Source organism: Pyrus communis, chromosome 9 (assembly GCF_963583255.1).
Source record: "Pyrus communis chromosome 9, drPyrComm1.1, whole genome shotgun sequence".
NCBI classification, from domain to species: domain Eukaryota; kingdom Viridiplantae; phylum Streptophyta; class Magnoliopsida; order Rosales; family Rosaceae; genus Pyrus; species Pyrus communis.
In genome coordinates, this window is record NC_084811.1 from 7,128,954 (window position 1) to 7,154,970 (window position 26,017).

A 26,017-nucleotide genomic window follows, 5' to 3' on the forward strand; every position below is an offset into this window, starting at 1 on the left:
AGGTCACGTTAGGTGACTCCGGCTGACAGATTATATGGCATTGATTGATATTACCTGAGTACTTGCATTTTATTTAGAGGCATTCGACATGGCATATTTATGAGCATGTTTTATATATATGTGCATATTCTATTTCCTGGGAAACTGTACGGGTTTTACGACGAGGGGTTAGAACTTTGTTAATGAAATGGTTTTGAAAAGCTTTGTTTTTGCCCACTCATGCTTTCTGTTTTGCGCCCCTCCAGGTTCTAGTTTGGATAGTTCTGTTGGTGGCTCTCAAGGGATTCACAGCATATCTGACAGATTATCACCAGAGTAGGACCACCTCTAGGTGTGTTTATTTAGTGTTTGTTCCCTCGAACTACACTAGGTCTTCTGTGCTCTGAATATTGTTTTTCACACTTACGCTTGCACTTGTATGTTATCTACTTAGTGTATAGCTTGGTTTTTATTTATTCGTACTTTTATTATTATTTCTTAGCTTCCGCACTGTGCACATGGTTACGTCACTCTCACGTGACGGCCATCATACCCTGACTTTGGTCGGGGTGTGTCAACAAGTCTCTACCAATTTATTGAACCAAAAAAAAAAAAAAAAAAAAAATTTAAATGAAAGTTATCGATTTTTTGTTTAAGTGAGAATCGCAACTTAAGCTGTTGCTTAGGTGGGTCCAAGAAGGCAAGGCAGACCCCTAAGGAGGTCGTGGCTCCCTTTTTAAATTTTCAAACCCCTAACGTTAAAACACATAATTATATTATAATACATAAATTGTAATCTAATTTCTACGATATGAACCAAGTAATGACTTACCCAAAAACGAATTCATATCGGATTTTAATTGTCAACCCTAACTTGTCCACAACTCCAGCCACCCAACAAAAAGAGAGAAAATTTAGGGTAAGGTAATTCACTTTTATTTTTAGGAGAAAACTCCTGCCGTTTTAAAGTTTCAACCTTTTCAACAAAAAAAAAAAAGAAGAAGGAAGGTTTTAACCATTTTGCTTTAAAACATTTTTTATTTTACCAACAGAAAACAGAACTGCAACGAAAAACAAACCCATAGGCGTACTCAGTCGTTTCTGGGATTCACCAGGGGCAAAGTCGTCATTTTGCTGTTCTCCTTAAGCTTCAGCAATGATAAAAACCGGCCTCTCTACAAATCAGAACATCCCGCAGATCCGCCATTGGAGAGAGAAAAGGAAGAAACGAATCCCACTTTACAAAAAGCACATGGAAAAATTCATACAAGTATAAACATCTGTGCTGAACTCCATTTGATTCGGTTGATTTTTCGAGGGAATTAAGAACCGAATCGGATCCTGTGTCGTAGCGGGTGCATATTTGTTTAACAACGTTAGTGCCGGTCGGCGATGTCGTCCGGTGGTACGAACAGCTCAACCAACAGTAGTCCGAGACAACCGGCTCTGGTCGCGCTGCCCACGAAGACCAGACGACGCGTGGCTGACGGAGTCATGGAAGCCGGCGAGCGGCTCCCGACGAGCACCCTCCCTCCCGAAAACAACATTGTCTTCGACGACGACGACGATGTGGAAAACGACAGCCTCCTCGACGGAACAATATGCGGGCCCCACCACGTCCTCCACCACAACCACAACCATTATTCGCACCACCCCGTGATGAAGTACCTCCTGCTCCGTCGGCGGCTATTATTCTGCGTGCCCGACACGTGGCTTCTCCCGATCGAGGACGGGTTTCTATGGACGGTCGCGATGTTGCAGTCGCTGAAATCGGGGCGGAACGTGGGCCGCAAGATCTTCGGGGCGCTGCTTTTGTTGGCGGTTATCTCCTTGTTCGTGAAGTTCTCGTTCTTGAGCAGCCACGTCGAGGTGGTTAGGGACGCTGCGAAGAGGACGGAAGGCCAGCTTTTGATTCTGAAGACGGTGAAAGACGATTGGTTGGTGGCGCAGCGGGCCGTCGCCGAGAACCAGGAATCCAACTCCATGCCGAAACGTGTTTTGGAGAGGTTGTTGGAAACCGAATCCTCCACCAAGTTCAAGCGACTTCTCGAGCAGTTGCCTGTAAGTCACCAATCAATCAATTCTCCCAGAATTTTTAATTTTTTTATTCTTCAATTATTTAAATTCTGGGTATTTTTTATTTTTCACTACTTGTTTGGTTTCCGAGAAAATGGAGAAAAGTGATGAGAAAATGTCGAATCTTTCTGTTGCTATTAACGTTTTACGTTAACCAACAAGTAACCAACTTACTTTTTACCTCTAATGGGGTTTCAATGGTTGATTAATTTGATTGACAGATTTTTCTTATTTGGCTGTTTATTCACATCTTTCTCGTTTTGCATTTGTCCCTTTTTACGTTGTATTACGAATTTAATGCAGTGATTAATCTGTGATTAATATTCATTAATCTGTTTTCGTTTGCAGACCCCAGAAATTTGGAGGAAACCCAACAGCGACAATTTTGATAAATGCATAGCTCGACCCAAGAACCGAATAAGTACACGTCTACATGCATTTGCCTACCCAAATTTGTCAATTTTTATAAATTTTTATCCCATTTTTTAACAATAATTTCTTTTCCAACAGGAACAGCATCGAAAACAAATGGTTATCTGCTTGTCCATGCCAATGGTGGATTGAATCAAATGAGAACAGGGGTAAGTAATAATCTTTTTACAAATCCCGCCCCCGCACGAATCTCCTTCCCCGTAATTTAGAGCAGCGTTTTAAAATATCTTCTCGTCGAAAAAGTAAATTATAGACGCGTTTTGGATGCTGACATGACAACCTAATTGATGGTGCAGATATGTGATATGGTAGCCGTTGCAAAGATAATGAATGCTACCCTGGTTCTTCCACTACTGGACCATAAGTCTTTTTGGACGGATCCAAGGTAAGATTTCTGTGCAAATGATGTTGTCGGTTAGGATTATTAGTGGCTAATTAACTATGTTTTGTTGATTAATTATTTCGTATATTTGTATTTGCAGTGATTTTAAGGATATATTTGACTGGAGGCACTTCATGAAAGTTTTGAAAGATGATATTGATATTATTGAGTATTTGCCGACCAAATATGCAGCCGTGAAGCCTCTTCTGAAGGCTCCGGTCTCTTGGTCGAAGGTGCGATCATGTTAATAAATTTTCGAATGTGTATGGATTAGGTTCTTCGAAATGTATCTAACGATGATTTGTATGCAGGCGAGATACTACAGAAGCGAGATGATCCCGTTGTTAAAGAAGCATAAGGTTATAAAGTTTACACACACGGATTCCCGACTTGCTAACAATGGACTTGCATCCTCCATCCAAAAGCTGAGGTGCCGTGCAAATTACGAGGCCCTTCAGTATGCAAATGAGATTGAGGATCTTGGGAGAGTTTTGGTTGACAGACTGAGGAACAATAGCAATCCTTATATTGCTCTCCATTTGAGGTAATTTTGTTGTTTTGATTTATTCCTTATGTATTACGTTGCTCCTGAGGTATTGGAAGTAACGAAAATGTTCTTGATTGCAGATATGAGAAGGACATGCTTGCCTTCACCGGCTGCAGCCACAACCTCACAGCAGAGGAGTCCGAGGAGCTTCGGGTTATGAGGTACAGCGTCAAACATTGGAAGGAGAAAGTGATCGATAGTGAAGAACGAAGGCTCCAAGGCGGATGCCCATTTTCACCAAGAGAGGCTACCCTATTCCTTAAAGCCATGGGATACCCTTCGACGACTACGATCTACATTGTCGCTGGCGAGATATATGGCAGCAACAGCATGTCTGCTTTTCGCGCTGAGTATCCGAATGTCTTCTCGCACAATACCCTTGCAACAGAAGAGGAGCTAGAGGCCTTCAAGCCATACCAAAATCGCCTTGCAGCCTTGGATTATATAGTAGCAATGGAGAGTGATGTCTTTGTTTATACTTACGATGGTAATATGGCAAAGACAGTGCAGGGACATAGGAGGTTTGAAGGATTTCGGAAGACTATCAACCCTGACAGGTTCGCTCTTGTACCATGCATTTAGTATTCCATTTCAGACACGAGAAAGTTTTTCTGACATTTTTTGAATTCCATTTCAGACAAAAGTTTGTTCAACTTGTCGATCAATTGGATAAGGGAGCAATATCATGGGAAAATTTTTCGTCTTCGGTTAAAAATCTGCATTCTGACAGGCTCGGAGCACCATATGCTAGACAGATCGGAGAGTCGCCAAGGTTGGAGGAGAACTTCTATGCAAATCCCTTTCCCGGTTGCATCTGTAACAAGACGCAGGAGCGAATGTCTAGCGTGAAGTCTGATGAGAGAAGAAGTATGAGTGTTTTGTCACAAAGATAAGGCAGTAGGATGGAGAATGAATGTGGCTAGCTCATGCTGTAGAAAATACTACACAATGTCACATTACCACAGCTCAAAATGGCAGCTGAAATGGTGGGCTTTTGAAAGAAGTGCTTTTTCGCTCGGTCTCAGAAACTGTGCTTGCTATGCATGGTCGAGAAGTTTTTATGGGTTCGCTTGTGATTTGCAATGCAAGTTTCGGTTTATGATGAAATCAGATTGAGAAGCATTTGAGATTGCAGAGAAGTGGAGCTCGAGTAGTTTGATTGGCACAGAGACCTCTTGCCGTTGTCAGAAATGGAGCTGCCATAGTAATTCATTGATTCAATTATTCTTTCTTCGATTTAGTCTAAAAAAAGAGAGCTTCGCGATGAATATGAATGTAATTTTTCGTACATAACCTATAATAGAAAGAAGTTTCATACATTTCAAGCAGATTTCTCACTTGTCGTTGTCCTGCAAGTGATTTCTTGGAGATCAAGTAGCCCTTGGTCTAACGGTACTTTTTTCCCTAATAATGAAAGCGGAGGTTTCAAATTCGAATTCTTCCTCTCGGCCTCACAGCAGCCCTCGCCCATAGTTTGTGGGTGACTCCGGCTGTATGGCGACTATTCCCTAGAATGCCTCAACGGGCATCGAGTCTTTTCCGGCACATGAATTACTGCTTTCTTTTGTGATTATTGTACGGGCTCCCTCAATTCAAAGCCAATGCGACCAAAACACAAGAGTTTTCCGTTTTTGTGAGAGTTGTCTTACAATTGACGTGATCCGAGAGTCCAGTACTTTCCCCTTGATTAGATGGGGGCTTCTTTTGCTTGGGTTCGTTATACAATACAGTACAAGGATAAACCCTAAACCCTAAATTCATCTTAGTATCTGCATTTAGTTTCTGCTAAACCCTAAACCCTAAATTCATCTTGGTATCTGCATTTGGTTTCTGCTAAAATTGCAAGTACATTGGACACAATCTTTCTTCTCACGTGTTCTTCCTAAATAGACAAAATTTTCCGCACTCGAGAGATCATACAATACAATGAACAATTTCTGAACAACATTTGAGACCTAGGATCTACACTACTACCACATCGAAGGCACATAAACCTGCTCCTTCAGATTTTGAGTTGCGCTTTCCGTAGGAAAACCTCTAACAGCACCGATCGTCCACTGCGATATTATTCCCGCAGCAACTGCAAATCGAAGCTGCCTTTCCAAAACATCTTGGTCTTCATACATCTCAGGGTGAGTGGTCAGCTTTCTCATAATTGCAGCCACAACAGCGTCACCAGAACCAGTCCTATCACAAGTGAATGGGGTTATGAGCACATCTTCCGTTCCAATCACAACACCGTGAAACGAAGGGGAATAGTAATGAATTCGAAGCGTTCCATCCGTCACAAAGAGAAACTTAAGTCCATCGTGCCATAATGGAGATATTTCTTCGGGCGTGTAATGGTAATAATCTCTATGCTTCTTGGTTTGCTCAAATTCCTCAGCATAGTACTGGGGCCTGGAATTCCTCTTCCTCACGTAGTAGTCTTCGTCAAGAAGAAATTCCAATTCCTGCCTCGAAACCTCGATTATATCAGCTTGGTTCCAGGCTCTATCGATGTACTTCCTCGTTTCGTCACGCGATTTCCACAGAGGCAATGGTAAGTTCAAATCGAAAAACACAAGCCCCCCAAACTTTTTGGAATAGGACATTGCTCTGAAAAGGGTTGGTCGCATTGAGGGAGATGTCAAAACTTCTGAAGTGAAGTGGAACATTCTGGCCTACGTTAAGACATCAAAACGTATTATAATAATGAACTCATCCCTTTCCAACAACATAAGAATTCATACGAAACAAACAATATAAGAGTGCAGAACGAACAACTTAAGAATTGAAACCAAACAACAATACGAAAGTATGGAAATCACTTCCTCATGGTGAACGATGTGCTCAAACAAACGATTGCTGCACTCTCAATTAACTGTAATACCAAAACCCAACCTACTTGCTTTGTATAGACATCTTTAGCCTGTTTGAGAGTGCTCCAAAAGGGCTAACATTTTCCCACAATCAAAAGCTTTAGCCCTTGCAAACAATCAAAGGCGGTTCTAACATCAATTTGTAGAAAAATTTAAAAGCATTTTTTGGAGAAGCACTTCCTAGGTGCTTCTTCATGATGCATTTCCTAGGCGCTTCTTCAAAATGCACTTCCTAGGTGCTTCTTTGAGAAGCACTTCCTACTTCCAAAGTGTTTTTCCAAGAAGCACTTCCTAGGTGCTTCTTCAAAATGCACTTCCTACTGTGCTTCTTCCAAATGCACTTCCTACTTCCCAAGTACTTATTCAAGGAGCACTTCCTAGGTGTTTTTCAAGAAAGCATTTTCAAATGTTTCTTCAGAAAGCACTTCGATGTTTATGAAACTTCCGCCATGTTTCTACTAATAGCAAAATCGCCCTTACGCAAATACAACGTAAACACTATAGACAATACCTCTTTGAGCACGGCGAGGTTGAGCTCGGAGCAGAGCAGCGAGTCCTCGGCGGACTCCTTCACCGTCTCCGCCCACATCCTCGCATCGTCAAACTTAATCTTCATGTAAGTCATCGCTGTCTTCGCACTCGAATCGAACTTCACCGCGCGCGTCTGAACCCTCTCCTTGTTCATCGTCAGCACCAGCTCATCCCCAAAAGCGTCCTCCCCGACCTTCCCCATAAACGCCGCCCTCCCGCCGAGCCGCACGTGCGAAATCGCCACATTGGAGGGCGACCCGCCGGGGGCTCTCACAAACTCCGGCGGGTCCCACTGAAGCATTTTCCACTGCGAGTATATATCCGGGTGCATCCGGTTGTCGGAGACCCGAACCGTCGGTACGAACTCCTTCTGCGCGGCGCCGAAGCAGCAAACCAGAGGCGGGTCATCGTACGGGAAATCTATGCCGTCGTCGTAATCCTCGAGTTCCGAATCCGGGTTTTCGGGTTGGATTACGGGTTCGGGTTCGACGGCGCCGTTCACAGTCTCGGATTTCTTCGAACGCTTGGGTTTTTTCGGTGCTTCCGAAGAAGAAGAAGTTGGCCCCTTTTTCCTGCCGCGGCGAGTGGGTTTGCTGGGTTCAATGCTTCCGTTGTCGGCGCCATTGGTGGAAGCTCTGGGTGAGTTTAGATTGTGCGATTTGGGGGGTTTAAGTAGCAAAAACTGTGGATTGAAAACTTTCAACTTTAAAGATTCTAAAGCCACCCCATTCGAAATTACGCTTCTGGGGCTTATGACAAGTGGGAGAGAGAGGTGAAAGGAAGCCATGGTTTGAGCTGAGTGTTAGGGTTTATCCATGTCCGTCAGCAAAACCTCGCTCAGTCCCTCTGTAAATTTTATCGGGTCGTCGTCATATATTGGACTCGAACATCCGGGTCGGGTCAGAACAAAGTGATTATTCTTACGGTGACACGTGGAGGATTCCTGACCGTCGGATGAAAAGTAGATTAGGAGGATACTGACGTGGTGGTAGTGCTAAAATCCTTGATTTGCGAGGACTTTCAGTCTTTGCTGTTGTTTCGTTTCGTTGAAAACAAGGCGAACGCTTTCGACCGAGAGACGACTTGTTGTCTGGAACAAGTAATCGCCGGTAAGATTTCTTTTCATCTTGTTCTTCCTAGGACGGATTCGATTATGTTAACATACGAAAGAACAAGTCTTTTTTCAGTTCTGATCAGTTTCCTGTTTTCGCTTGAATTTTCATTATATTTATAGGCCTTTGGAGTTTTTACTGAATTTTCTATGCGCTTAAGAAATTGAAGTTTTGACTGATATTTCAACAATTGATGATAAGTGCTTTTACAGTTATGTTCATAAGTGCTTTTTAACCGTAAGCGGTGTTGGAATTGTTTCCTACCCGCTAATAAGTGTTTTTTTTATAAGTATTTCTTTCACAAGCACGGGTGCTTCTTCTGAAAGAGATTTTCTGTCCCGTAAGCGATTTTAAGTTTTTGTCTGCTAAATCTAAACGTATTTAGAAAGCGCTTTTTAAACGGTTCCATATGGTGTCCCGATCAACCCCTTAACAATTTCAAAAGCACCTCCAAACATGCCTTCCATGTAAGATTGTGATGTTTAGAAACTGAGATTTTCAACCTGTGTTGTGCAGAAAATGGGTCTGTGGACTTTATTCCAAGGCCTCTTGCTTCTTGTAAATGCGTTTGCAATACTGAACGAAGATCGTTTTCTGGGTCCTAGAGGGTGGACCTTGCTACAATTTCAAGGAGAGCGGAGAACCACGCTTAAGGGGCAGATCATAGGATTTATACACGCATGCCAGTTCTTCAGATTTCCGCTCATAATTTTGAACATCGTAACCATTGTAGTGAAGCTGATCTCCGGGTGAAATGCTTTATGTAAGTTATGTCTCTTTGTAATCTGTTACGAATTTTCGGCTAGTTACATCCTGTTTTCGTTCTTGGGTTTGAGTCCCAAATACAAATTCAGGATGTGGGTGTGTTTTTGATCCATGGCTTTATTGTTGTACATTACAGAGTTACTCAACTGTATATCAGTTTTTTTAAGTTTTTCGCATTCTCTTGTCATCTGTTTTGTTCGTTCACAAAAGATGGGATTCAGAACAGGTTACCAAGATAACTTGTAGAGTTGGAGAAAAACTTTCATGTCACGGGATGATCGGGTAAGGAGATAGTAGATAGAGAACGGGGCATACACCCGGTGATTGGTAAGTTTCCCTTGCCCAATTGATGTTGGTGACGGGGTTTCGACCGAATACCCTCAAACATTGAAGTTCTAGGTCGATCACTGAAACAAAGTAGTAGGGATTGGGTTCTCATTGCATACATTTGATTGCCTATATTGTGGTCGAATGATATAAACTTACATGTTGTAGTATTTAGAAGGGGAAACCAATTTCGTGTCATTTTCCCTTGCTTTTTAGCCTATTCTGAATTGTCTGCCAATCATAGTCTGACACAGATGTATAGAGATTTTTTTTGAGTTAGTTATGCATACTTGTCAAATTATGATTTGCATAAAGGAGAGTGAAATTCCATAGAATCCCTCCCTTCATTCCATTTCACAGTCCTTTGGGGCATGAACAACTCTTATCATTGCCTTTAAGGTCAACTTCGAGCTCAGTTGCAATATTTGATCCCGTAAGTACAACATTAGTATTTGCAAACATACTTTTCGATGCGATCAATGGCGGAGCTAGGATTAATGGGCATAATAAGAAGCTATAAGTTCAACCGGAAATATTAAAAATGAAGATAATCTATTCCATTTAATCCGTTTGTGTATGAGACCTTTCTCCTATGGCTTTCTGGCTAGCTTTGCCTTGGGAATGAACCAGCGGTCAAGAAATGTTCGAATAAGGTATGCTTGGCCGATCGGTAAGGGATTTTTGGTTACTGGGTTTGGATTGATTTTGGGTCAGGACTATTATTAGTGTGGGAAAATAAGAGCTAATTTGGATTGACTATGACGTTGATATTGTCACCAAGTCACGTGGTGTTACAAATTTATGTGTCAGTATGAGCAGATGACATGACTAATTATTAATAAAACACGTACGTATCAATAAAACACTGTTGGTCAACTAAAAACTAATAAAATTAATTTTATACATTTTAATACAAAACTAAAGGAAACTAATAGAAAAGAAAACAATGTGGACATCAAAATAATTTTGTACAAACAAGTTTTTATTTTTATTTTTTTCTAAATCTCACAGTTATATCACTTTATCAAAAGTTCAATACCCTCCCAACTCGCTCTCTCTCTCTCTTTCCTTCCTGTATGATTCATCTTTACTATTTATGGATTCTTTCAGGTTAGTGTTTTTAGTTGTTTATGAAATATATAAAGTTTAACAATTTTATGTGTAAATTAAGAAGTTGAATTCTGGTCTCTCTCATTCCTGATTCTCTTAGCCTTAATCATCCTTTTTATGGTCTTGTCTCAGAGTGCCGAACTTTGATCAAAGAAAACTAGAGTTGGAATTTGTAGCATGCTTATAGAGAGAGTAATGTTGTAGCTGACGGGTTAGATAAGTTAGGTATAAATAGCAAGATGAATTTTCAAGAGCTTGTGGAGCCTCTTCTCTATTTAGTTCAAACTGTTTCTTATAATTGCTCTGAAATCGCTAGAGGTAGACTAGTTGTTCCTTAATGTTTCTTTTTTCATTTTCTTCCATGTTATTGAATAAAAAGGTTGGATTTAATTACTATCCAATCAGATTTGGACAGTGTCCAAATAATTGAAATTATAAACACAAGTTGGACACGTGTTCAAATCTGATTGGGTGAAAGTAAGAGTGACATTTGAATTTTCAATAGCTAAGTATTGTTCTTATTATGATTCCTAACTTCGTTGCATCTACTAAGCTAAGGATATTGAAACTATTTTGATTCTTAATTTCTCTTCGTAATCAAACACTTTTTTCTAAACAAATGATATTATCTACATTAAGAGGATGAAGTGCTTAACCTCACAATGGACTAACAATAACGTGGTTCAAACTTGCATTTGATTAGAATCGAACGTCAAACTTCTCACTTACAAGTGGCTCTTCGTAATCAAACACTTAAAAATTGAAATAAATGTATCAAGTTATCTACTAAGTGATTAGTTCAGATCTTTCTTTCCCTTCCTCGATTCATTACTTCTTCCTTTCTTTTACAATCGGTCATCGCCCGGTTACGGATAAGTAAACGTAAGTATCATTGCAAACCATTGCAAACCAGCATAAAAAATAGTCTACAGTACAAAATACATGTTTTATTAATACTTAACAAAAACAAAAACACAAAGACAGAGCATCGTATTACAAACAGTTGAACAAAATCTAAAACATCACTCGATCGGAATCATAACCTCATTGGTCCTGAACGGAGGCAAAGTCCATGGCGGATTATACCTAGCCAGCAGATGATCCCCAATAATCTTATACCCATCTTTCTCCAAACTCTCCTTCAACTTCTCCACCTTCTCCGCCACCACCTTCTCCGTCGCCACTCCCGTGAATCCCACCACCCCATACTTCCTCTCCCCCTCCTCCGTAATCACCACCCTCTCGTCCACCGGCTTCGGGGCCTCCTCCGCCTTCCCATACTTCGCCGGAAGCAAAAACTCCATCGTCACCGTCTTCCTCCCCTTCTCCTCCCTCGTCACGACCGGAGCCGTCATGGCGATCTTTTCGCCTTCTGGGTTTTGGGTTTTGGTTATGACCGGAGCCGTCATGGCGATTTTCTCGGGTTTGGTGTTCTGGGGTTTTCCCAACGCGCCGATGTAATTGGCCAGAATGGCAAAGCCGCCATCTTTGTCGCCCTTGAGGTCTGACGGATCGTAGGTGAACTGGGCTACGACTGAAGGCGGGTATTGCCGGATTTCGTAGAGGGCGGTGGAGTGGAGGACTTTGTATTTTGGGGTTTCCACGCATATCTTTCCAAAAACCATGCCCATTTTTGAGATATTCGAGTTTGGTGGTAGCTGGGTTTCTCTAATCTGGATTTGGTCCTTGAAAGTGGCCTGTAAAAAATGGTGCTTGCTGGGGGGTGTGGGTTTTGCTGTGTATTGTTCTTGCTTTGTATATATAGGTATTTTTGCTTGGGAAGGCGGTTGTTCTTTTAATTTTCCAATTTTTTAATAAATATTTCTGGGGAAGAAAGTTGGGAAATGAACACTCTGCAGTCTTGAACGAGTGGCTGGTTTTTGGTGATGGACATGTGGATACAATCTGTCCACCATTTTAATTTTTCCGAGAGGACTTTAGATGCCTGGAGGACTCATATGCATGCGCAAATGCTACTTAATTAACTGAGGTATAAGTCACTTGTCAGTCTGTGTAACATTTAAACAGGGCATTTTAGTATAAAGTTGCTTTAGCAAATGAGGTTGAAATGTTTGAGATTGTTATTTAGAGGGTTAAAAAAGTTTTTGACCATCAAAAGCGTTCTAATTGTATTTTGACAAGGTTTCGATAAAGAAGCTTCTGTTATATGCTTTTTTGTAATGCTCTTTTAAATTCATTTTTAAAGAAGCACTATGTTTTAACAAAAATTTAACTTGTTTGTTTTATAATAGCACACTTGAAAAAAAACACTTATGAGCATAAATTGTAAATTCAAGTTAGAGCCTACATTCACAATACCCAAATGAGCCCTTATTGAACTACCACGAGGCACCAGGGGGTTAGTAATGAATTTCAGGTCCGTATTTCACATGGCATGTTTTGGATACGATTTCTGGCACTGGTGAATCGCACGTGGATGGCCAGAAGGAGGTTGAAATGCTTCTGTGAATATTATCGACCTTCAGAATGATAGACTATCGTGGCAAAGTCACCAGCTGATCATTTTAAAAGGAGAAAAAAAAAATATAAGACGAGCCCTTATTGCTTTCTTAGGAATGCCTTGCGATTCTCGATGTCGTTCGGCTTAAAGCCTTGAAAGCAAGGACGGATCGTAGAATTGCTTTAGGCTTATTCAAGCAATTCTTCTTGTATTGTTTTAGGCCTGAAGCATTTTTGAGCAGAAATGTTTCGTACTTAGTATTCTCAAACGGGCCCAAATATCAAAACTGACATATTTAAATGGGCCGGAGGCTTGCGGGGAACATGTTAGTGATCGTCCAGGCCCAGGCCCGCAAGAAAAATAGCTTAAGCCAATAGCGGTTGCGAGCGTGACTGCCCTGGCCCATCGACTGAGTTATCTCACTTGCCAAACAGGTTAAGTCCGGTCACTTTCACACCCTTATAAATATTTTCCGAAATCCCTCCTTGTCTCTCGTCTTCGCAGAACCTCCAATAGTCCCTCCTTTTCTTTGTTCATCTTCTCCAATTTAAGCCTGATTAATTTTTATATTTATCATTAATCTTTTACGTTATTTTTTTCCTCTTTTTTTCTTGATAATATTTGAAAATATATTGGAAAGAGGAGCATCGGTTTTATTCTGAGATACTTTTTTTTTTGAGTAAATTACATTTTACCATCTCATGTTTGGGGTCAATTTCAATTCCTTACGATATCTTTAAAACATTTCACTTTCATACCTCAAGTACTATTTTATTTCAATATAATATATCCGTTACATTTTCCATCTATTAATCTGTTAAGTGCTGACGTGATTGCCACATTTATACCACGTGATTGCCAGATATGCGCCATGTTGCAAAAAAAAAAAAAAAAAAATTTAACTTTTTTCTAAAAAAACCTTAATCTTCTAAATTAAATTTAAAAAAAAAAAAAAAAAGGTTAGAAAATCCAAATCCCATCACCCCACCCCCGCGAAACCCAGATCCCGGTTCGGAGCCTCATCGTCTACCATCCGTTCGCACCCATCCTTTACCTCATCCGCACACCCATCTTCCCCTTCCCCTTCCCCAACTCGAGGCCAACCTACAACCCAGAAAGAAGGGAAGAAAAAAAAAAACAAAACTTAGCGCACCCACCCTCGCACGCATCCTCTTCCCTCCTCTACACACCCCGATCCTTATTGGGGAAGACGGGATCTGAGTTGCAGGGAAAGGGAGATGGGTTTTTTTTTTTTTTTTTCTTTTCTTTTATGGGTTGCAGGTAGTGGGTGCGGAGGAGGAGGTGGAGGATGGGTGCACGGTGGGTTTGGGGAAGACGGGAGGGGGATGAAAAGGGTGGGTTGCAAGGAAGGGGAGTCGGGGAAGATGAAGATGGGTTTTTTCTTTCTTTCTTTTCTTCTCCTCTTCTTCTTCAGGTTGGGTGGGCAGGGGGTTGCAGGTTCAACTCTTGTTTTTTTTTTTTTTTAATTTAGAAGATTAAGGTTTTAAAAAAAATTTAAAAAACTTTTTTTTTTTGCCACGTGGCAGACATTTGGTAGCCATGTGGCATAAATGTGGCAGCCACGTCAGCACTTAACGGATCAATGGATGAAAAATGTAATAGAGGTATTATATTGAAATAAAATAGTACTTAAGATGTGAAAGTGAAATATTTTAAAGATGTTGTAAGGAATTGAAATCAACCACAAACCTGAGGTGGTAAAGTGTAATTTACCCTTTTTTTTTTCAATTTGTTTTTATTTTAATGATAAATTATGTCTTTCTTTTTGTGTGTGTTGTGGATCAATGATGCTACTTAAATCTGCGTTATCTTTCTGCAAGTTCCCATGGAGGGAATTGAAGATAATTTCAAGTTACTGAGATCTCGTGTTCGCCAAATTGAAGTAGTTTGGTAAACTTTATAAGTTTGAAGTAGGGCTTGTTTGGAGCCTCTCTAATGGTGCGTTCCAAAGTGTGAAGTGGGAGAGAAGGATTCCACAATCGGTTTGCAGTTTTGAATAAGATGACCATTTCATTTTAATTTTTTTTTCATATTGAGAAAGTAATGAGAACGAGAGGTTTTAAGCTTTTCAGCAAGACCTCCCTGCATTGGAATTGGATCCGTTGAACTTATCTTAATGTTCAGAGCTTAGGGATCAAGCAAATTGAGCCATAGAAATTAAATTCGGTAATTTTCATTGACTCATTATGCTGATCCATCTCATTAATTTAGCCAACCATGCAACATAAAGTGCTTTTTGACTGTCAAGGAGATGTAAGAAGATTAACAATTTTATGGTGCAAAGTTTTTGGAGCAATCTTACTCGGACGCTAATTAGGTACGTGTCAATCAACAATCAAAAGCAAAATCCTAGAATGGGATACAAAGGAGGTCAGCTCGCTGCTTGGATTGACATGATTAATTAATCAAGATCGAGTAGATTGCCCAACACACAATCACCTAAAAGGGTGTGCAATCTCGACGAAGCAAACATAACTTCATTGTCGAATATCAACTAATGGTTAAAAAGTTGTCAGCACGTTGATCGATGCAAGAGACGCATTATATGCCTAAAAGTAAGGATTAGGTGAGCTTAAGGCTCTCTGGGTTCATGGAGAACCTTTTGTAAGGATGTCAGACAACTAAAGCTAGATAGAATTCAGTCTTAGCCGAGCGCTTGTTTGTAATCTTTGAAATCAATATAATTCGAGCAACACAATGGATGCAGCACTACAGACCTGTCCAGCAAAAACGGTGATCCTATGACCTTAAGCGTTATGAAGCCATGAAGGTGGAGGTGGACAAACTACTCAACATCGAATTTATCAGAAATGTGGATTACCCAAGATTAGTAGCAAACGTTGTGATGGACAAGAAGGCAACAAAGGTCGGAAAACCGACCAAGTGGTGCATGTGTACAATTTATACGGACGTGAATGGGGCATGCCTGAAGGACAATTTTTCTCGTCCTCGGATCGACCGAATCGTGGATGCCACGGCAGGTTACGAACTTTTAACTTTTCTCGATGCTTTTCTTTGGTTACAACTAGATTTGCATGCATCCAGCCGACTAGGACAATACAACTTTCATAATCGACCGAGGACTTTACTGCTGCTGGAACGTGATGCCTTTTGGCCTCAAGAACACGGGACTTACGTGTTAGCCGCTAGTCAACCATATGTTCGATAACCACATAGGGAAAATTTTGGAGGTTCACGTTTACGATATACTCGTAAAGAGCTCATGAAGAGCATAAAGAAAAACCAGCACGTGGCTGAGCTGACCCAAGTGTATTCAGTATAGCATGGGTTTCAACTTTCAAAGATTGCATAAAAAATTAGAAAATTTTAACGAAAAATTTCTGGTACTATTTATTTTAACGAAAAAATACATTTTTACACTAAAAAGTTAATCCTAGTATTATTCACTTTACCTTTTATTTTGTCCTTATTGTTAAACTCAAAATTTTCAAGCCATTTTTATTAGTTTTCCTAAAAAATTAAAGATAATAAATATGCATTGGTACGTTTAAAACAAAGGCCTACCCTCTAATGTATTTGGGGTTGTTAATATGCAACATCATCATCATATCATCTAGGGCTGGGTTCGGTTTTTTTCGGTTCGGTTTTTTCTCAAAACCGAAACCGAACCGAAATTTCGGTTCGGTTCGGTTCGGTTCAAATTTTTTTCGGTTTTTTTCGGTTCGGTTTTTTTTCGGTTCGGTTTTTCTCGGTTCGGTTTCGGTTTTTTTCGGTTTTTTTTTTTTTTTTTTTTTCTTCTTTCTCCCTCCAAAATTATTAAAAAAAAAAAAGGAAATATGAAAGTTCACATTCATATTAATAGGCCAAGCGGAATGAAAACTAAGGAGGGGGAGGGTTAGGGTTAGAACTTAGAGTTAAGGGTTTTGTTAAAAAGATTAAAAAATTAAAACAAATCTCACAAATCCTGGAGGCATGAGGGTTCGAACCCATGCCTCCATGCTTGCAAAGTATCACTGAAACCAACTTGGCAACAGGTTCTGTTTTGTTATGATTGTATGACTAAACTATTTATAAATATTCAAAAAAATTATATATATATATATATATCGGTTCGGTTCGGTTTCTGAGCCTCAAAAACCGAAACCGAACCGGTCAGATTCGGTTCGGTTCGGTTTGACAATTTCGGTTCGGTTTTTTTTTCGGTTTGGTTTTTTTCGGTCTCGGTCCGGTTCGGTTTTCGGTTTTTTTCGGTTTTCGGTTTTTTGAACCCACCCCTAATATCATCAACAAGATCGACACATTTAAATGGGGGTAAACAAAATCATTTGATGTTTACTTTGTTGAATATAATCGATTGAACTTGTACCAATTATTAATCGAATTAGTGCTCCATAAACCATGAGGTGTCAAGACGATGAAGAGAAGGGAGGGGAAGAGGTTTGGACGACTAGAGAAAAGTGGATGGGGGTGCAACAACGGTAGCCATGGCATATGGAAACAGGTTTACAAAGAGAGAAAAAGAAAGAAGGGGCTTTGCTCGATGGAGACGATGAATTGGTTGGGGTTTTGGTTTTTCCTTTTTAAGAATTAAGATTTATGCAGCATTTAAAATATCGGTATTGGTAAAAATATCGATATGCAAATTTGTAGAAATATAGATAGATATTTCGATATCAGCATCGATTGCCTTCATATGACATTCCTTAAAAAATAATTTTAAATTATCATGTTTTTTAGCAATTTTTCATCAATAATAATCAATATCGATATTTCTACCGATATTAATATTTTAAACACTGACTGACATGCCATGCGTTTTAATTTTCTTTTTTTAGTAACATTTCATTGAAGGAAAGTTCTTTTCTTTTTGTCAGAGGTTCATTTTTAATGCCAGATTGTGTTTTAAAAATTGTATCTGTTTATTCCCAAATTTAAAAAAACAGAGCCAAATTACTGGTATCCAGCTGTAATTTGAAATTTGAATTTCAAACAGAGGCTCCAAACCAATCTGAGCCGTCCATTTCCAATCCCCTAAAAAATATCACAGCTCATCTCCAACCCATTCAAACAAAAAATCCCGCTTCTCCATTCAAATCCAACCGTTACGACCCAAAAAAACCTACTTTTCTATAAAATCCTCTCTCTTCGTCCCCACACCTCTCTCTCATCCGTCTCTCTCTCTCTGCAATTTTCTCAGAGAGACCCCAAACCCTAACCCTAACCCCCCCCCTTTCCAACTTTTCATCCCCTTTTCAACCAAAAAATGCGTGAGATTCTTCATATCCAAGGTGGCCAGTGCGGCAACCAGATCGGCGCCAAGTTCTGGGAGGTGGTCTGCGCCGAGCACGGCATCGACGGCACCGGAAGGTATGAGGGAGACGCGGAGCTCCAGCTTGAGAGGATCAATGTTTACTACAACGAAGCCAGTTGCGGGAGGTACGTGCCGAGGGCTGTGCTCATGGACCTTGAGCCTGGGACCATGGACAGCGTCAGATCTGGACCCTACGGTCAGATCTTCAGGCCTGATAACTTCGTTTTCGGCCAGTCTGGTGCCGGAAACAACTGGGCGAAGGGTCACTACACCGAGGGCGCGGAGTTGATCGATTCTGTTCTCGATGTGGTTCGCAAGGAGGCTGAGAATTGTGATTGCCTGCAAGGTATTTGTCTAATTTCCTGATCTTTTAGTTGTTTATTGAGTGTTTTTTTTACGTTTTCGTGTGGAATTATGATTGCCTGTAAGGTGTTCGATGATATTTCTGATGCCCTGCTATTATTTCTTTTGTTTTGTTAAATGTGTCAATGGAGAATTGTGATTGCTCGGAAGGTGTTTGATAAAGGTCCTGAGTGTATTGTTATAGGTGTCTATAGGGAATTGTGATTTCCTGCTAGGTGTTTGTTAAATTTCCTGAGTGTATTGTTATTGTCTCGGTTGTTTGGTTTGATGTGTCCATGGAGTGCTGTGATTGCCTGCGAGGTGTTTGATAAATTTCTTGAGTGTTTTTTGTTATCGTTTTGTTTGTTTGGTTTTCTTTGTCCATGGAGTGTTGTGATTGCCTGTGAGGTGTTTGATAAACTTCCTCAGTGACATGTTCCTATTTCTTTTGCTTTGTTCTTAATTGCCTGCAAGGTATTTGATACGTTTCCACAGTGACTTGTTACTTCATTTGTTTTGGTTTATTGGTTCATGTAATTCAGGTTGGTTTTCTTTGGAATTGCAGGGTTTCAGGTCTGTCATTCTCTAGGAGGAGGTACTGGGTCTGGCATGGGTACTCTGTTGATTTCAAAGATCAGAGAGGAATACCCAGATCGGATGATGCTCACTTTCTCGGTCTTCCCCTCCCCGAAGGTCTCAGACACAGTTGTTGAGCCCTATAATGCAACCCTGTCTGTGCACCAGCTTGTTGAGAACGCAGATGAGTGTATGGTCCTTGATAATGAAGCTCTTTACGACATTTGCTTCCGCACACTCAAGCTCAGCACCCCAAGCTGTAAGTTTCTCTCAGTTCATTGTACTCAATAGGTTGATTTTGATTTGTTTTTGGATACAGTATGCTGATTGTAATGTTTATGCAGTTGGAGATTTGAACCATTTGATTTCTGCAACTATGTCTGGTGTAACATGCTGTTTGAGGTTCCCTGGTCAGTTGAACTCTGACCTTCGAAAGCTTGCTGTCAATCTCATCCCTTTCCCTCGTCTCCACTTCTTCATGGTGGGTTTTGCTCCTTTGACATCACGTGGTTCACAGCAGTATAGATCTCTCACAGTCCCTGAGCTCACACAGCAAATGTGGGATTCGAAGAACATGATGTGCGCAGCTGACCCTCGTCATGGTCGGTATCTGACCGCCTCTGCCATGTTCAGGGGTAAAATGAGCACTAAGGAGGTTGATGAACAGATGATCAATGTCCAGAACAAGAACTCCTCTTACTTTGTGGAATGGATTCCCCACAATGTCAAGTCAACTGTCTGTGACATCCCTCCCACCGGCTTGCAAATGGCATCCACCTTCATTGGAAACTCGACCTCAATTCAGGAGATGTTCCGCCGTGTGAGTGAGCAGTTCACTGCTATGTTCAGGAGGAAGGCTTTCTTGCATTGGTACACTGGTGAAGGCATGGACGAGATGGAGTTCACAGAAGCTGAAAGCAACATGAATGACCTGGTTTCAGAGTATCAACAGTACCAGGATGCCACAGCTGAGGAGGATGAATACTATGAGGACGAGGAGGAGGAAGCTCAGGAGGAGATGTAATGTGGTTTGAAATGCCGCAACTTCCAGTTGCTGGAGTATGACAATGCGACAGGCAGTTCCTTGTAGTTGTAGGTCTTAATATCGTTAAAACCCAAAAATATTATCTCCGTTTAATTTCTCTTTGTTATATGTACTTGAGTAATCCGAAATCTTCTATATGGTGATATGAATCTTCTCTTCAGTACTAGCATGTTCTTCCGCAAAGTACAAGCATAATTTCTTGTATGAATCTAAGAAATTTACTGCGCCTTATTTGTTATTTTAGTAAATTCCCTTTTCAATCGTATACTGCTCCATCTCGTCATTTGAAGAGAGAAATAGAGAAAAATTTGTTATTTAGTAAATTCTCTTTAGAATCGTATATGTTCCATCTTGTCATGTGAAGAGAGAGAATGGGAAAAGACCCTGCATTTCTTGTTCATGTGTTGCGTATGATTTACGGGTTTATGCTCTCTTAACTGAGGATTAAGTATGCCATTCTTAACGAATCAAACCTACCAAAAGAAAAATGTTCGACAAATGCTAAATGTAGAGGGTCGAGATTCAAAGAGAAAGATACGAGCCTTCAACAGAGTGTCCAAAAGTGCATTTGGTACGAAAGTTTTTTTGAACAAAAGATATTATCTACACTAAGGAGGGAATGACTCAACCTTACAACGGTCCTGGAAAAGCGTGGTTCAAATTCGTCTTTGACGAGAATCGAACCTAAGACCTCTCACTTACAAATGAAGAATAATACCACTAGACCGTAGTACTAAGTGGCCGGAAACAGCAAGTTTTAAACAAGGTGGAAAATTTGGATTTTACCGTAAGAATTTGCAAACAACTTGAGCAGTTTACGCGAATTTACGGTGAATTGCAGTTAAAAGGTTGGGGAAAACCATGCTAAGTTTCCATTTCTGAGTTCTAAACTGGAATCCCAGTGCTTCAACAATGGACAAAATAAGTAGCAAAACCTACTAAATTTTGACAATTGACTGCAACATTTACTACAACTAGTACAAGTAAGGACAACCCGAAAATACTAGGTAACAATACAAGATTGATTTACAACACAACAAACAATAGCCTTCCAACATTCAAGCATCTACTGCTTTCCATCTTCGATGGTTTTATTATCTGCAACTACTTTCATTTTCTCGTACTCAAACTCTTTCGACTTCTCAGCATACTCCTCAGGCACCACCGGACGCCTATTGCCAAGGACGGTCCACAGATACAGTCCAACAAACGACGCCAATGCTCCACAAGCAACACCGAAAACCATTGCTCCGAAAGCCCTTTCTGTACAATTCTTCTTCTTTTCCAACGCCTTCGCCTTCGAGTTCTTAGCAACGGCCTTGGGATCTAGCGGCTGCGAGTGCATCCAGTGAGGCACATGCCTTTGCTCAAAGTTCCAAGAGTACACAGAACATGTCTGAGACGAATTCCTACTCATTGCACTCAATGCCACAAACACTTCCTTATCTCCCCACATTTTCGACAAATCAATCGGATACCACAGCAGAGGATCAACAGGCTTCGAACCACCGAATTTACTCAGCCTAACTTCCAATCGATTCGAACCCGCTTCGTAATCGATCCAACCTTGCGTTTTATTCCCTCTACTTGGACCCAAATTCTTAGCAGAAACATTGCTTACTTTAGCAGAAACAGAACTACCCACATCAATTCCAACATGAACTTTTCCATCGCTCAATGCATCAAATTTAACAGCAACAACTTTGAATTTACTTTCACCATTTCGCAGAGAAAGCCCAAAGGAGCCGTTACCAAATAGGCTAAGATTAAAACCCATTGGAACCACTACAATCGCCAATCCATCCCCACCGCCGTTGGAAATAGAAAACGAGAAGTTCGTCGAAAAAGACACGGATTTCCGAGGCTTACCTTCATACAGCTTCATGGGTTTCTTGTAAACAGCTCGGCCGGCGCTCGAGCTCACAGAACTCGTGAGCTGAACTGCGTATCCGCCATTGACGACCTCTGCATCTCCGTACAGAGCAATATCTGACCCAAAGTTTGAAACTTTACCGAAATGGGTGAACGAAAAGGAGGAGTTGGAGGCGGTGGAAGTGGTTCTAAGGAAGAAAATAAGGAAAGCGACGGCGGCGAAGTGGTGGGAGATGGAAGATGCGGCCATGGATGAAGTGGGATGGAGCTGAATCTGGGTGGGGATTGAGCAGTTGGGTTTTTAGGGGTTGGGGAAGAGATACATTTGCAATTAAAGGTGGAATCTTTGGTTTTTTCTAGGGTTTGGAAGTGGAAGATAGCAGAGGAGGAGAGTAAAGAATAAGGAGGAGGAGGAGGTTGGGTTGGAGGTTGTGAAAATTAAATACGTTTACTCGTTTCTGCGAACTCTCGAGTCACTTTCACCGAGTTGTTGCTGACTGAGGGAATATAATAGAGGACTTTTTTTTTTTTTTTTTTTTGCACTTGTGTGCTTCTACTTTTGCTAAATTTTCATGTGTACTTGTTTGTTTTGTGCATTTGCAGAGTTGGCCGTTACTTTTGATCTTTTATTGATAATGATAAGCTTCATAAAACTACTTTTTCTTTTTAAGATTTTAAGCGTACAATACAATGAAATATATTTGCTAGATTATCTGACAACATAAACATCTTATAACGTTAAAATGTAAACTTAGACTATTGATTAGGTCGAGTTTGGACAAAATGTTTTTCAACAACATAATATTAACAAGTACTTGTTTATCACCAAAAGTATGACCAAAGAACATTAGTATATCATGAAATAAGATGGCTTCAACTATGCAAAGTATAATCATAATCAGTTCACCCGTTAACCCGATACAAAATTGTGGATGCAAATTTATTTCTCCTTGTTCTTGGACAAAATTGCATCTACAAAACAAACAACACCTTAGGTCAAGGCCAAGAGCCTCACGCGTCCATGATGAACCTCCGATTCCAAAGTTAGAATTTTGAAGGAAAAGTGTTTGGAGAATTTAGCAAGAGTGTAGAACTTAGGTTTTGGAGAAAATGAAGGGGTTTATATAGGGGTGTGGCCGGCCCCTTTGGGAGGAGGATGACCGGTCACTTGGATGACTTTTTGGGTGAGGTTCATGATTTGTTAGCTAATTAATAAATTAATTAGGTAATAAATCAATTAATTAGCTAATTAATATAATTAGAAATGAATGATTTGGGGGTTACCTTGTGGAGAAGATTTGATGAGGATGGATGAATTAGGTTTTGAATAAATACCTATTTTGGGCACTTTTGACTTGATTGAGGGATGATTGCCCACTGCTTGAGCGTAGAAATCCCTGTGTGCCTCGAGGGTAATCTTGTCTTTTTTACCCAAAAATTCATGTGTTGCCTTCATATTTTTCTTGATTATTTTTGGCTCCACAAAAACGACACGAAAATATCAAGTTTCAGGTCAACCTGTTAATGAGTCATGCCATTATCGATCACCTGTTATGGAATTGTTAACGAATTGAGTTGTTATTGGGTCCTGTTAAGAACCTGATAGGATCGATCGGATATTATTTTTCAGATCTATACATTAAACATGAAAATTTCTTGCATGACCCTTTTAACCGACACGAAATAGCATGATTTGTGAACCAATTGAGTTGTTATCGAGTTAAGAACCAATTAAGATAACGGGTTGGCACAGCACAACCTATCAAGATAAAAATGTGACACAAAAATAACACAAACATGATAAACACGACTCGTTTGCCAGGTCCAACTAGGTAGCAAGGTGGATTTTCCACCAAAAGAAAGAAATACAAAAGCTCACTTCCATTCCATAGTAGCAACAAATGAAATAAACAAAAGACAAGTGGATTTTGTAGAATATGTTGAAATATAGAGCGAGTTGTCAATTTAGTGTTTTAAAAGGAAGTGGGACAGCTGTCTATGCAGATTACAAAGCGGGAGTTTACAGTTTTTAATATTTTGCTCCCTCACCCCACCACCACTTCCTTCTCTCTTTTCAGTTCATTTTTCCTTTTGGTTTTAGATAGGGGAGGGACCATCCGGAACACCAGACAGACCGACGAGCGAGCGCAGAGATTTTTTATTATGATCCGAACACGAGATACTACATTGCATGTTATTATACAATTAATGATATATGTATGTTAAAAAATTAACAACTTAAATTTATTTTTTTATCACTTATATAAAAACATCTAATATATCGCTCGTATTTTGATAACAATAAAAAAATTTCCAAGCGCCGCGAGAGACAGAGATAGGGTTGGTGTGCACGGTGCTTCGCTTTAGCACCTCTTTTCAGTAGAAAACTGATGTGCGCGTGCTTTTGTGTCGTCTACTATTCTTGGACTAAACAAAAACAGGAAGGAGTCTCCTTCACTAACTGAATAAACTAATTAATCTAATTTAATCTGCATATTATCTCACTGCCTGACTGTAAAAGCAAAACAAATTGTTTGTTTAATAAAGAACTTCTTTATTTTGTCCATTAACTGTTTTATTAAATTATTTTTGCAGTTTATATATTACTTATTAATGGTTGGAGGGCAGTAAAAGTAGTCATACGTGTAAGTTATTGGTAGGTGGAATTATCACATGGACATGGACCATTGGTTTTCACGGGAGAGAAGATCATCGAGAATCCTCAAAGCATATCTGTTTATCGTATATTGTACGATTAGTTTTCATCAGGTATTGTCTATATCAAATTTTAAATAAAAAAGTTTACAATGATTTCTGACCACACATTATACGATGAACGAATGTGATTTGAGGATCCCGAGATCTTCACAAAGAAGATCATGCGAGGATCCTTATTCCCTCTAAGTTATACTGCTCCAAACTCGAAGTATGCTCCCATGCCTAAGCAATTCCTTCACACAATCGTGGTTAGTGAGAAGTTGAAATGCTTCTATAAGTCTTTTCGATTTCTGAAAAAGTTGACTGCTGTGACAAAACCATCGTCTGATCCTTTTTAAAATAGAAAAAAAGACAATTAAAACTGCATAAGCTCAAAAATTAGTACTAATAAAAGAAATATTTGTATTATGAGTGACAGAAAATTCAGACTATTTGGGAATGTGGGTTATTTTCGGCGTTTTAGTCATTAGATTGTAATTTTTAATTTTTAAATAATTAATAGTTAAAACACCTTGAGTAATTCATACTTTGGGGTACCGTAAAAAACTCCTTCGATTGATACCACTGTGAGATTTTGACAGTAACTGAAATACTGTCACCATAGTATCCCAGTTTGCAGGAGTGGAATCGTCGGTTAATGCAATCAGCACTTTCAAGTTTACCGAAGGCTTCCAGAACACAACTGGTGTAGCATTGAATAGAGAATGTCATGTAGTCATTTACTTTACAGTGGTGCGGTGTGTGACATCGATACTTCGGCCACTGCCAGCAATATTTTGGGTCACTGGTGGTGTTATGGTGGTCAGTTACAGTTGGCCAAGACATTAGGTGGTGATTCCGGTGAATTTCAAAGATCCTTTCCATTTTTCATTCAAATGACAGATTCCACCATACAATTGGGGATACAGGTTATAAAAGATCTACAGTGCTTAGGAGATTTTCGCTTTTGTATTTTTGAACAAAGATGTAATGGTTAAAAAACCTTTGAGTATCTCATGCTGCGAAGTATAATAGAAAATGATTAGTGCTATCCACACACCCATTTTTACTTTCCATACACCCTTGATAATTTACGTCATTTAATCTTTAATACATTCAATCCCACGGCCGAAACTTGAAAGAGGTGTGTGGAAAGTAAAAGAAGTGTGCAGATAGCACCACCCTAGGAAGTCCTGGTTCCAAAGTTCTATGGTGTATTCACATCTACAGGTTGATATACATTGCTGTATGTCAGAAAGACTCGAAAGAACGCCTTCTTATCAATATCGTGTATTCATATCGTGTTTAGAACCACATATAACAAGTAGGAATACAAGCATTAAAGTGAGACAAGGGGACCAAATGAAAGACAATGACAGTTCACAAATTTCACTTTTATGGGTATTGCGATTCAACTTATTTGGTCCCCGTTCCATTGTCCCATCCATAACCCAGGACAAAGCGCAAAAACCCTACTATCAACTAAAAACCTCAAAGAGTGAGCACTCTCCATGAATCCATAATCTGAATGCCTTGGCCAAATTCAGTCAGCTAGTTCAAGGGACATGGAAGATGACGGGCCTCAACGAACGCAAGCAAGCAAGAATAT

General features: G+C 40.0%; 6 protein-coding genes and 1 non-coding gene across 8 annotated transcripts; 4 read left to right on the top strand and 3 right to left on the bottom strand.

The window, feature by feature from the left end:
- The first annotated feature begins 1,183 nt into the window (after window positions 1-1,183).
- Window positions 1,184-4,735, top strand: LOC137745013 (O-fucosyltransferase 19-like). Its single transcript, XM_068484860.1, has 8 exons — window positions 1,184-2,040; window positions 2,404-2,476; window positions 2,566-2,636; window positions 2,784-2,872; window positions 2,970-3,102; window positions 3,181-3,413; window positions 3,497-3,973; window positions 4,054-4,735. Exons 1-8 carry the CDS (start codon window positions 1,372-1,374, stop codon window positions 4,307-4,309), a joined length of 2,001 nt encoding a protein of 666 aa, XP_068340961.1. The 5' UTR covers window positions 1,184-1,371; the 3' UTR covers window positions 4,310-4,735.
- A 481-nt stretch (window positions 4,736-5,216) lies between these two features.
- On the bottom strand, window positions 5,217-7,665 carry LOC137745014 (fructokinase-like 1, chloroplastic). The gene is made up of 2 exons (XM_068484861.1): window positions 6,789-7,665; window positions 5,217-6,079 (listed from the first exon to the last, which is right to left on the bottom strand). Exons 1-2 carry the CDS (start codon window positions 7,593-7,595, stop codon window positions 5,387-5,389), a joined length of 1,500 nt encoding a protein of 499 aa, XP_068340962.1. The 5' UTR covers window positions 7,596-7,665; the 3' UTR covers window positions 5,217-5,386.
- Window positions 7,666-7,801: 136 nt separating this feature from the next.
- Window positions 7,802-9,757, top strand: LOC137745015 (protein transport protein yos1-like). Of its 2 annotated transcripts, XM_068484863.1 has the most exons (3): window positions 7,802-7,917; window positions 8,437-8,683; window positions 8,896-9,757. In XM_068484863.1, exon 2 carries the CDS (start codon window positions 8,440-8,442, stop codon window positions 8,671-8,673), a length of 234 nt encoding a protein of 77 aa, XP_068340964.1. In that variant the 5' UTR covers window positions 7,802-7,917; window positions 8,437-8,439; the 3' UTR covers window positions 8,674-8,683; window positions 8,896-9,757. The 2 variants fall into 2 exon arrangements, with proteins under 2 accessions (XP_068340964.1, XP_068340963.1); XM_068484862.1 differs by lacking the exon at window positions 8,896-9,757 and having other exon boundaries at window positions 8,437-8,872.
- A 1,292-nt stretch (window positions 9,758-11,049) lies between these two features.
- On the bottom strand, window positions 11,050-11,877 carry LOC137745767 (heme-binding-like protein At3g10130, chloroplastic). The gene has a single exon (XM_068485775.1). The coding sequence runs from the start codon at window positions 11,751-11,753 to the stop codon at window positions 11,145-11,147; it is 609 nt and encodes a 202-aa protein (XP_068341876.1). The 5' UTR covers window positions 11,754-11,877; the 3' UTR covers window positions 11,050-11,144.
- A 2,503-nt stretch (window positions 11,878-14,380) lies between these two features.
- LOC137746371 (small nucleolar RNA snoR27) lies at window positions 14,381-14,471 on the top strand. Its single transcript, XR_011069841.1, has one exon. It is a non-coding gene; the product is annotated as a small nucleolar RNA snoR27 (small nucleolar RNA).
- Window positions 14,472-17,700: 3,229 nt separating this feature from the next.
- On the top strand, window positions 17,701-20,099 carry LOC137744909 (tubulin beta-1 chain-like). Its single transcript, XM_068484723.1, has 3 exons — window positions 17,701-18,222; window positions 18,784-19,053; window positions 19,139-20,099. Exons 1-3 carry the CDS (start codon window positions 17,829-17,831, stop codon window positions 19,816-19,818), a joined length of 1,344 nt encoding a protein of 447 aa, XP_068340824.1. The 5' UTR covers window positions 17,701-17,828; the 3' UTR covers window positions 19,819-20,099.
- A 655-nt stretch (window positions 20,100-20,754) lies between these two features.
- Window positions 20,755-22,152, bottom strand: LOC137746084 (L-type lectin-domain containing receptor kinase VIII.2-like). The gene has a single exon (XM_068486145.1). It carries the CDS (start codon window positions 21,959-21,961, stop codon window positions 20,906-20,908), a length of 1,056 nt encoding a protein of 351 aa, XP_068342246.1. The 5' UTR covers window positions 21,962-22,152; the 3' UTR covers window positions 20,755-20,905.
- Window positions 22,153-26,017: the final 3,865 nt, after the last annotated feature.